The sequence below is a fragment of the Felis catus genome, chromosome D1 (assembly GCF_018350175.1).
Source record: "Felis catus isolate Fca126 chromosome D1, F.catus_Fca126_mat1.0, whole genome shotgun sequence".
NCBI classification, from domain to species: Eukaryota; Metazoa; Chordata; class Mammalia; order Carnivora; family Felidae; genus Felis; species Felis catus.
This window is the reverse complement of record NC_058377.1, coordinates 100,926,769-100,939,329: the sequence shown is the minus strand read 5'-3', so window position 1 is coordinate 100,939,329 and position 12,561 is coordinate 100,926,769. Positions and strand designations below refer to the sequence as shown.

Sequence of the window (12,561 nt, the reverse complement as noted above, 5' to 3'; positions counted from 1 at the left end):
TTATCTTTCTTAATCACTCCCTGTTATAACATTGCTGTAGGAGATTCTTATCACAGAAATATTTTTTCTTCCTAATCATCAACCCCTAGTAATCACTATTTGCTAAATAACAGGAAGCAATATCCTCTTTTTGACATAAGAAATTCATCCCAAGCCAAGATTCTTAAACAGTCCTTTGGGGATGGGGGAATGCCTTTCCCAAAATTGAAGCTTAGAATTCACAGACCATTTGCTCAGAGTCTTTCCCATTATCTCAGCTGAACTTATTTCAGATTCTCATTTGATCCTAAGTAAAGCTTGAAAATATTCACACTTTGAAAATGTGACATGAAACTGGGAAAAGACAGTGAGGGATATGCTGCAAAAGAAACAGTTCCCCCAGTTCAGATTAACCTTGGGCTAAAATTTTAATTTTTGAACCATGTGTAATGCATTCAACTGCTAAATCTCAGGTTGCAAAGGTGGCCATGAAGAAGCCAATAGTATAGTAGTTTTGTATGTAATTATAACACTTGTCATCAGAACACTTAATACAATGGTCAAATAGGCCAGCCTCTAAGTAGTGACCAAGGAACTTATTCTACAGAAGAACACAAGATAAACAGTTCAAGATATCAATCTAACAGGAACAGAGGCTCCATACAGAGCATTTATAATAGATCAAGTGAGAATTGGATATGTGTCGATTTTGGGTGGTCTCAGGTGTAATGCTCAGCACCCTGTTCATGTCTAAGAAATCAGATGTGCTATGCACATTATTCCAAGGAGCTGCTGAAAAGAAGGTATTCTGGGTAGACTAAGAGCTTTGTGGAAAAAAAATAAATATAACAAATCAAAGAGTACCAAAGTGATGCTTCTAATTAGAAATGTAAGTTTTCCAGGTGGAAGAGATCCCTGGGGTAGAGATAACTACTTTTATTTAAAGAGAGTTTGTATTTAGAAAGCACAGAATATTATAAAGGTGGCTTGAGTATCTTTGATGAAACAAGTGATTTTCAACCACAGCAATAGAGTTGAATCATTAAACCCTCTACAGTGAGAAAAGTCAACATCCCAAATAAGAAAGGTAAATGTAAACTAATTTATACTGATATTAGGCTTTAGAACCTACTTTTAAACATAAAATTAGGATTAAAGTAGCAAATATGTCATTTTATTAGAGTGATTATTTTATATTTCTGATTCTATTAAATAAAATTTACAATGAAATTATGATAATAAATAATGGTATTCAGTCACTTTGACGTACTGAAAACTGTAATAATTGAAGTATTTTTCTAGGTATAGATAATATTATAGGAAAATTCATTTTGAGCAAACACATTGAACAAATAATTGTCACATTTACACATTCAACCTGATATTGTGATCAGAAATGTGAAGCAAAACAATCTATGAAACAATGTTATAACCACTGGGGAATCCAAAGAACATTTATTTTAAGAAAAAAATGATAAAATTAAGAATTAGTAAAATAATGAAAAAGAGTTTTAAATTCAATATTGTTTTTAAATTAAGGTTTAAGTAGCTAATTTATATCAAATACACAAATATAGCTGAGACTTGGTTGGCTCCCAATATTTAAATGACCTAGAATGTTGTTATACATTTCCTTAATCATTTGGAGTTTTTCAGAGAGTAGAGGCTTGGATTTAAATAAAACCATATAACTACATTAAGTTGTATTTTCCCTTTATCAATAATAATGTAAATGTTTACAAGAAAGGAAGTATATAATTTTATGAGAACACCCAGCAGAGCAAATCTCTGCTCTTTCTACCTTGTTCCACTCTTGAGAAATACATACACAAATCTTACTATTTCATGTTATGCATAGATGATATCATCACCAAAATGTTGGGTTTGAACAATTAGAAAGTATATTTTACTTAGCACGGAAAGTAATTTTATTCTAATAAGAATCATGGGAAAAAAAGAATCATGAAATAATTTATATTAAATATGTGCCATTTGTAAAAAGTGACACATGAAGATTGGACTTTTGTATATTAATCTGTTTCTCCCCTTTAAGAGTAACAACTTTATTTGAAACATGTTTGCTGCCTTACTTAATTTCAGAATCAAATACTAAGCACCACCATAGGTATACAAGCATTTTGTAAGATTTATATTGATCCTAACTGGGAAAATAGTCACAGTCCTTACTTCTCAAGTCAAGAGTATTAATGAAAGAAAATGCATACGAAAGATATTTAGCCAAATTGTGATGCTTTTGGTTGAATGCTGATATGCACTCTTGGCATTAGGTTCACAGAGCATAGATAATAATGTAAACATAAATATTGGCAGAGAATTCATGGAGAATTCACACCTTAAGTGCGTGACATTTTTATTAAATTCTGTTGATTGCTTTAAGATCTCATTCCATTTCCGCATTAGTCATGTGATACATAGAGAAAGTAAATTAGAGAATTTTTTACATGCCACATAAAACAGAGAGTACAATTTAGAAGAATAAATTTTAATTTTCTTTTTTTTAACTTTTTTTAACGTTTATTCATGTTTGAGAGACAGAGACAGAGCATGAGTCGGAGAGGGGCGGAGAGAGAGGGAGACACAGAATCTGAAGCAAGCTCCCGGCCCTGAGCTGTCAGCCCTATGGTGGGGCTCAAACCCACAAACTGTGAGATTGTGACCTGAGTCGAAGACGGAGTCAGTTGACTGAGCCACCCAGGCATCCCAGAGAAGAAATAATTTCAGTGTTTAGTAACAATAATAACTGCAGCCTTTAAAGACACTTTTACGAGCTCCAGAACTTCAAGTTGTTTGACAGATATGAGATCAATTAATTAATATAAAAATCCTAAGTGTTGGTGCGGTATTTAGCCAATCACGGAGTTGACTGAACCACAGCGCAAGGAGATTAAGCATCTCTCATGAGGTCACATGGCTCGCAGGTGGTGGAGCCATAATTTAAATCTGGCCCATCTTGGCAGGACTGTATTTTTTATCCATGACACTATATTATGCTGTGTTTGGTGGACAAAGTCTAGACCCACCGGAATGGAGAGGCGAAAGGCATGGCTCGGACCCATCTTGAGCCAAGAAGTTCCAAGGGTGCAATATCGAAGGAGGCATTTACTTTCTGGATTATGCAACACAGAATCACCCCTGAGAGTGAGTGAATGCCTCTTAAATTTTGTACCTGAGGAGTCTCACTCACCTTACCTTAGTAGTCCTGACCCTGATGAAAGGAAAGAATGAACACATAGCAGCGATCACCCACAAGTAACTCAATAATTCTAATGCATACCATTTCTCTAAACAACGTGGTACAGTCCTGGGGACTAAAGACTTAAGAACATAATATCATATCCATAGCATTTTCATGATTACAGTTATAAAACCGTAACTAATAAATAAACCGAATAAAATTGTTAGGTAGTTTTACCAATATTATCTCATTTAATTATGACAAATAAGGAAGCAAACCCTAAAAATTTTGAACAGTTGCTTAATGTCACACAGATAATAAATCATGCAGTCAGGATTCAAACGTAAGCCCAGTAAAAAAAAAAATAGGCAATAACTTGTAATCACAAAACCTATGTGCACATGATCAAATTATCAATCACTGGTAAGTCGCGATGTTCTTGCCTTCAAGAGAAGTGAGCTTAGAAACTGTTGCTTGAAGCGTTTTGTGAGGAACAATAGAGACAGTGGAAATACAAGTAGCACACAGAATCGTTTCTCCCCCTGCCCACTCACATACCCACAGGTAATGAACACACTTCACGCCATCCCTACTTTCCCGGGGTTCACCGCTTGGCTGTTTCTCAATCTCTACACTCCCAGGCAACATTTCCCAAATAACCGCGCTCCCCCCCACCCCCCTCTCTCTACCTTGTTCCACTCTTAATGTTCCCCACTTAGTATCTTACCAAAAGGTATTTGTTGCATTCCCCTATGTGTGATAAAATATTCCTTTTTGGGGGTAATTTGCCTAATAATGTGAACTGTATAATAAGAAAATGTATGATCAGGATCAACAAGTATTGTAGGGTAAAGACAGTGTTCAAGCAGGCAGTTGAAAATGTACGAGGAAGACAAAGTCTGATAGAGTACTATTGAATGGTGGTGGAGAATAATCATAGAGAACAATAGGACTGTCAAGGAATGAAATGAAAAGTGGGACCAAATGGCAAAGCTGGAGATCTGTCTTCAGTGATTGCCAATTTTTCCACTGTCTGTGCTGAGTAGGGCATAGTTTGGTTTATCCTGGGCTGTATTCAGAAAGTGTATGGAAGAATCTTCAAGGACATTTGAAGGGAGTATACAGTGATAATCCATAGGATCTAAACTGAGAAAGTGAGAAATACACAAATAGTAACATTATTAAATTAGAAACAATTACAATGGTTAAGAAAATCAATATAGATATCTTAATGCAATTTAGAAAACAGGTATTGATCTCTTAAGGTAAACTAAAAGTAGAAGCTAAATTTGCCCCTTTCGCAGATGCAACACAAAGAAAAACCACCAGAAGCAAACCTAACTGAACTGATAGAATTTGTTCTCTTGGACTTTGCTGATGTTCCCCATCTCCGGTGGCTTCTATTTGGATTGTTCTCGGTCATCTATATCACTATTGTGATGAGTAATGGCATCATATTTCTAATAACAAAATTGGATCCTGCACTTCAGACTCCTATGTACTATTTCCTTGGCAATTTTTCCTTTTTAGAAATCTGCTATGTGTCAGTTACTCTCCCTAGAATGCTTATGAACCTTTGGACCCAGAGAAGAACAATTTCATTAGTTGCCTGTGCCACACAGATGTGCTGTATTCTTGTGTTGGGAGCCACGGAGTGTTTCCTGCTGACAGTGATGGCCTATGACCGCTATGTGGCCATCTGTAACCCTCTGCACTACCCTCTAGTCATGAATCATAAGATCTGTATCCAGCTGGTGGCTGGCTCCTGGATCAGTGGAATTCCAGTCCAGATAGGGCAAACGTTCCAGATTTTCTCTCTGTCCTTTTGTGGCTCCAATTTAATTGACCACTTCTTCTGTGACATCCCCCCAATCCTCAAGCTTGCTTGTGGGGACACATTTGTGAGTGAAATGTTGATCTACATAGCTGCTGTGTTGATTGTCACCATTCCCTTTCTGTTGATACTTATCTCCTATAGCAAAATCATCTCCACAGTCCTTCAATTGCCATCAGCCACAAGTCGGGCCAAAGCCTTCTCCACCTGTTTTTCTCATCTTATTGTCGTGGCGTTGTTCTTTGGATCAGCCGTTATCACTTACTTAAGACCCAAACACAGTCACTCAGCAGGAATTGACAAAGTACTTTCTCTTTTCTACACAATTGTGACTCCCATGTTTAATCCTATGATATACAGTCTAAGGAACAAGGATGTCATCATGGCATTGAGAAGATTGCTATATAAGTAATTCACTTCATTAAAAATGTTATACTTATAGGAATTCATTTCTTATATGTTGGTACTGAAATTTCAACAGATATTTATATCAAACAGTAATATTTGTCTATACGGTGGTAGCTTTTTTCCAAATTAAAAATTACTTGTAATGTGTAATGCATCAAGTCATAATATATGTATGTGTTATCAAATAAAAAATCATTCTATTGGTAATTTTATAGTTTTATTGTGTTTTATTTTCCTCTCTTAGTAAGAACTCTTGACAAAGATTGATATCATAGACTTAACTATAATATAAACACAGTTATATCACTTATTGGAACCCATGTCATTCATTTATATAGAATTGTAACAGTCATTTTAAGAACCAGGTTGACAATGAATATTAATATATATATATATATATATATATATATATATATATATATAGCAACGACTCTACAAGAAATAATTTCTTAAGGAAAAAGAGCATCTTTCACTGAAAACATAGTTTTATAAATGATTTTGGTACACTAATACCAGTCAATAGTAAGCATGATATACACTTATATCAGATTAAATATATGTATATAGTATAGTCCTATGATTTGACAAAAGTGAATATTATTATTAAAATGTTTGCTTCTAATTAAAAGAGAGGAGAAAGTCATAAGAATGTATTTTTAATATACTTTTCTAGAGATGATAGTGTGATGGGAAAATTAGGGAAATGGAAATAAAGTTTCACAAAATATATGTACTATAAAAACACAGACATTGCGCATATAACTAGTATGCCACATACACACAGACCCTGCAAATGATCAATAAAAATATGATAACCAGTGTCAACTGTGGATATCTCAGAGAAAAATATTCTATCATTTTCTCCTTCGTTTTACTGACAGTTACAGTTTATTGCAATAAGTTTGTGTTGTTTGTGTAATCATGAAAATTGCATATGTATTCATAAATATGTATTTATTGTGTATCAAGATAATCATTATGATCAGTTGCTCCTGTTGTTTCTCTGTTTGTACTTATACAAATAACTTTATGATTTTCAATATTTATGCCTATCTAATAAATCCTTTGTAAATGTAGGCAACGGATCTCTAAGGAACCATTACCTGTCAGAAATGCTTCCTTCTGATTAAAAAATATGTGATGAAACTTGCACCTTCTTAGCCCATAAGTCAAAAAGTCTATTCTACTCACTTGCATATGAACATATCAAAACTATAAAAATATAATAGAAATGAAATGGAAATTAAAAAAAAATAGAAACACAGTATCAACAATAAAAAATAATCCCAGGAAAATTTCCAAGCAGAAATCAGATAATTCCTGAAGCTATTATACACAGAATGGAATGAGACAGCTATAAAATATTCCCTTCATTCCCTCCTGCCTAATAGAGAAAAAAAAAGTTGAGATAGAAGACATAACTAACAAGAGGAAAAACATGTAAACCTGTTAACATGTCTAATAGATGTCAACTCATCTAACTTTTGTAGAATGGGAATTAAGAGATATGTTCTTGGAGCACCGTGATTATTTTTAGCTAGAAAATGATGTTCTAGGGGCACCTGGGTGGCTCAGTCGGTTGAGCCTCCGACTTCGGCTCAGGTCATGATCTCACGGTTCATGAGTTCGAGCCCCGCGTCGGGCTCTGTGCTGACAGCTCAGAGCCTGGAGCCTGCTTCAGATTCTGTTGTCTCCCTCTCTCTCCCTGCCCCTCCCCCATTCATGCTTTGTCTGTCTCTGTCTCAAAAATAAATAAACATTAAAAAAAGAAAGAAAAAAAAGAAAATGGCATTCTACACTCCACCCCCAAAATCTGTGAAAAGTATTAACAATCATATTTTCACATATGAGTCAAGAATCAGTAGAAGAAGAATCATGGCAAATAATAGAGCCACCAAACAGACACACATTTCATTCCTTGATGTATTCCCACAGGCCAGCTTGCTCAATGTGGGGATGTCACCGAAGAAGCGGTTGATTTGATTAGAGCCCAAGAGGAGCAGCGAGAACACCTGGCATGTCTGCCCTATCTTGACTGGAATCCCACCGAGCCAGGCACCAACAGCCAGCTGGAAGCACATGGCACATGGCTAGAGGGTAATGCAGAGGTTACAAAGGGACACAGAGCGGTCATAAGACATCACTGCCAGAAGAAATGCCTCTGTGCCTCCCAGAACAAGGAAGAAGCACATTTGAGTGGCACAACCCAACAAAGAGATGTTTCTATCCTGAGTACAATGATTAACCAGGATCCTGGGGAGAGAGGCAGACACATAACAGATTCCCAGAGAGGAAAAATTTGCAAGAAAAAATACATGAGTATCTGAAGAACACAGTCTACCCTCGCAATCATTATGATAAGACCATTTCCTGTTAAGATGAATAGGTAGATGAGAAAGAAAATTCCAAATGGAAGTCCCTGGAAGTTTGGAAGGTCAGAAAAGCCCAGGAGAACAAATGCCGAGACTGAAGATAAATTAATTGCCTTCTCCTGTTTGGTCTCCAGGTAACACCTGTGAAAATAAGGTCTTGTTTAGTTTTTGTTGGTTTGTTTTGTAGTAGATACGACTTTCCTCATAAAATGGTATGAGGATATCATTTTAAGACGAGTTTGTGAGAGGGGATGCCTGGGTGACTCCGTTGGTTGGGCGTCCGACTTCGGCTCAGGTCATGATCTCGCAGTTCATGGGTTCGAGCCCTGCGTCGGGCTCTGTGCTGACAGCTCAGAGCCTTGAGCCTGCTTCAGATTTTGTGTCTCCCACTCTCTCTCTACCCCTCCCCTGCTTGCACTCTCAAAAATAAACAAACATTAAAAAAAATTTTTTTAAAGAAGAATTTGTGAGGGATTGGTATTATTATTATCATTACTACTACTACTATTATTATTTTATTATTTTTTTTTTAATTTGGTAGAGTTCACCAGTGAAGCCATCTGGTCTCTAGCTTTTTGTGCGTGTAGTGGTATTCAAACTGCTAATCCAGTTACTTTAATCATTATAGGTCTGTTTAAATGTTACATTTTATTTTGGGTGTCACCTGGGGTGTTAACTCTTTCTAGAAAGGCTTCCCTCTGTTTCGTCTGTGTCTAATTGGTTGCTATAAGTTGTTCATACCGTCGGTTGTAATTATTTTCCTTTCTTTAGGATTCGTCATGAGCACAAAAATACAGTTTTTAATTATTGTCTTTAACTTTTTTTTTAGTTTATTTATTTATTTGGAGAGAGACAGAGCAGTGTGAGCGGGAGAGGGGTACAGAGAGAGAAAGAGAGAGGGAGAATCCCAAGCAGACTCCACACTGTCCGCACGGAGCCCAACGCGGGCCTGGATCTTACAAAACCTGAACAGAAACCAAGAGTTGATTACTTAACCCACTGAGCCACTCAGGCACCCCTAATTATTGTTTTTAACCTGTTGTCTTAAATATTTGTCCCTAAAATATTTGAAAAGGAAGATAGAAAAAAATATATAAATTTGTACTATGTTATATAGTTATCTATGCAATCACTCTACTAGGGCATCTGTTAGATTTTTGCGAATTTGTGTCACTCTATGGAAATCTGTGCCATTGATTTTTGATAAAAATGCAAATGATTTTCAGCGGAAAAAAAATGTTCTAACAACACTGGAACAGTTGAACAAACATCTAAAGTACTCGCACCTCAAGCTCATACCTTCTACAATCATTTATTCAAAATGGACCATAGACTTAAATGTAAAATGCTAAACTATATAATTATTATAATAAAATATAAGATAAAATCTTTGTGATCTGGGGTTAAGCAAGAGATCTTAAATATGTCATAAAAAAAAAAACCAGAACCCATTAAAAAAAAAGTTTGTAAATCAGACTTCTCTGAGAGTGACATGTCCAGAGAACTAAAACACAAGCCAAAGATGGAAAGACTTGCACATCACACTTCCAAAAAGAAAAAAAAAAAGGATTGAGAATATACAAAGACCTCCCAAAACTCAATAGTAAGACAAGAAACAGCCTAACTAACAAGTGTGCAAAAATTTGAATATATATTTCGCTAAAAGGGATATACAGAACTCAAATAATCATGCAAAAGGTGCTCACCATCCTTAGCCACTATTAAAATGCATCCTAGGGGTGCCTGCTCTCTCTCCCTCTCTCTCTCTCCCTCTCTCAAAAGTAAAATGAAATTAGATTAAAATTAAAATGCAAGCTAAAACCACAATAAGATTATGCTACACATATATTTTAATGGCTGGAATTGAAATAAAAATATAACTCAAAATTGGTGAATAAATATATAATCCTTGAAAATACGAGCTTTTATTTTCTTGATGTTTCTTTATTTTTGAGAGAGAGAGAACATGAGTGGGAGAGGGACAGAGAGAGAGAGGGAGGCACAGAATCTGAAGCAGGTTCCAGATTTTGAGCTGTTAGCAAAGACCCCGGCACAGGGCTTGAACCCACAAACCATGAAATCATGACCTGAGCCACAGTCAGACACTTAAAAAAACTGAGCCATCCAGGAGCCCCAGATAAGAGCTTTTCAATGCACAGGACTTGATGTTTCCAAAATCTGTTTTCCATCCCTCTATTTATTAATATTCATAAACATATGAATCTACTGCTTCTTTTAGGTGGACCTAATACTCCTTCCAATGTATTTTGTGAATGTGTGTCTATATGTGTTTGTTTGTAGCGGGTGTTATAAAACTTTTTCTCTTGTTTTATAATTACTGCACTGAGAGGAGCCACAATGAAGATATCCTTGGCTGAGAACCGGATGCCGCAACTCAGCATTTTAGGTTTTGACAACGGAGGGGAGTTAATGATAGTCTTAGCTCGTCCCATGGCAGTACCTAGAGAAATATTTTCTAGCTTCTTTTCCAGTTTGGAGAAGGGGTGTCTTATGACTAAATTTGACATAAGGGATTATGCCTGGAAATTCTCCATGAAGTTTTCAGTTTGCAAGTCTAAAAAGGAGTGAGTGCTTACCTCCAGCCCCCTGCCCACCTTCTGCAGTGTGGGAGGAGGCGATGTGGCCTACTTAGCTAACTTGAACATGGAGATGAGAGATTCACGCTGCAGGTGACATAATGGTCCCCACAGCCCTTGACTTCTAACTTCTGAATTTTTATTTTTATTTTTTTAAGTTTATTATTTATTTTGAGAGAGAGAGAGGCAGAGAGAGACAGAGAATTCCAAGCAGGCTCTACACTGAGAGCTTAAGGGCTTGAACTCACAAACCATGAGATCTTGACCTGATCTGAAGTCGGACACTTAACTGTGTGAGCCACCCAGGCGCCCCTTAAGCTTGCATCTTTATTAGAACATCTTAGTTTATAAGCAATATGTAATTTACTTTATGTAATTTAATAAGTATAATTTAATAATTTAATAATTTAATATTACATATTTAAATAAAATTATATTCATATAAATAAATATTTAAATTAATAAAAATATGTAAATATTTATATAAATAAACGTTTAAATATAAATATTTATATATTTATATAAATAATACTTGAATACAATTATTAAATATTAGCGATTTAATAATTTATGTAAATTTCTGATTGTACAGTGCTTATATTTCTTAATGATGACAAAAAAAGTAAGAGACATAGAGAATTTAAAGAAAGAGTAATGTGGCCAGATATGCTTCTGGTTATTGTACCAAATTCCTTGAGTGGCAGGCAGAATGGTTTAGTTCAATTAGAAAGTGACACGGGAAAGGAACTGATCCCAAGGGCAAAGAATGAGTCCTCCTTAAAGAGCACTAGGTGTTGTGACAGTAGACATATTTTAGCAAGTGGTTGACTTCGGTTTCAAATAAAAGTAAATTACCTGCCAAAACTACCGTTCTCATTCTCTCTCTTTTTCAGTCAATAAAGGTAAGCATTATATTTAACCTCAATCCAAACAGGTAAGCATGAATTTTTGTCTGATACTAAGTTCAGTTTTACTAACAATTGTATTTTCGGGGCATCAGCAAACACTGATTTAAGAAAATTTAAAAAGGAATCTGTTTTTGTTATTGCTACTGTGGTTTAATTACAAAACATTGATGCAGATAGTCTGTTTGCTTTTCTGACTTTCATTATTGTAATATAAAAGAAAATGCAAAGTGCTTTGTAACATAATGGAAAAATATACCAGAGATTATCGACATTCTATTATCATCAACATAATCATCACTGTTACCATCTTGGATGCCAACATGTAAAACTACTGTGTGTTAAGCATGTATTTAAGTAGTTTGAATGCATTAAACCTGGAAATCATATCCCCTGAAAATTTAATTATACATAACTAACAAACGAGATAGTGAATGGACCTTATGGAAATGGGTTTGCATCCTACTAATACCAAAGGTATTCTTTGCTTAAGAGTTAGGTTCCATGATAAATGAATCTGAAGATGCTACAGAGATATCGGCATGTTTTCACTTTTATCTTTAGAGACTTCTAAAGGAAAAAGCCTTCTGAATTGCATTCACCAAATTCTGATTTTTTATTTCTTACCTCCCATTTGATTTTATAAACTTGTTCTGCATATAAGCATTACATACATTGTAATGAAAGTTGTAATTGATATCACGAGCTCTCTATTAAAAAAAAAAAGAGTCATTATTTCAGTGGGAAGACCAGAGACAGAAACAGAAAACGTCTGAATAAAAACAAAGTTGGCTAGGAGCACCTGGGTGGCTCAGTTGGTTCAGTGTCCAACCTTGGCTCAGGTCATGATCTCACGATTCGTGGGTTCAAGCCCCATGTCAGGCTCTGTGCTGACAGCTCAGAGCCTGGAGCCTGTTTCCGATTCTGTGTCTTCCTCTCTCTCTTTCTCTGCCCCTCCCCTGCTCATTCATTCAACAAACAATTTATATAACTGTTCAAATATTGGATTGGATTTTATGTTGACTGAACAGGTGAATAAAATATGATTTGTGGTTAAAGGTGTGTAGGATGGCATAGTGAAGACAAACACACACACACACACACACACACACACACACACACACACACACACAAACACACCCTGGCTGTGTCATCTTGTATGTCACCTAACAGCTACTAATTTCTGACCATCTTACAGACTCACTTACAGCGTTTTTACATTCCTTGGAATCAAATTTACATTGGGAGAATTGTCTAGTAGCAGGGCAAG

The 12,561-nt window shown here is 35.7% G+C and overlaps 1 protein-coding gene and 1 pseudogene across 1 annotated transcript; one reads left to right on the top strand and one right to left on the bottom strand.

Moving 5' to 3' along the window:
- Positions 1-4,464: 4,464 nt before the first annotated feature.
- LOC101099325 (olfactory receptor 10AG1-like) lies at positions 4,465-5,421 on the top strand. Its single transcript, XM_023239019.2, has one exon. The coding sequence runs from the start codon at positions 4,480-4,482 to the stop codon at positions 5,419-5,421; it is 942 nt and encodes a 313-aa protein (XP_023094787.1). The 5' UTR covers positions 4,465-4,479.
- A 1,828-nt stretch (positions 5,422-7,249) lies between these two features.
- On the bottom strand, positions 7,250-10,242 carry LOC102901236 (annotated as a pseudogene).
- Between the last annotated feature and the right edge of the window lie 2,319 nt (positions 10,243-12,561).

Excerpts from the sequence above, each read along its gene's own strand:
- LOC101099325 (XM_023239019.2), top strand. The coding sequence starts at position 4,480 with ATGCAACACAAAGAAAAACCACCAGAAGCAAACCTAACTGAACTGATA.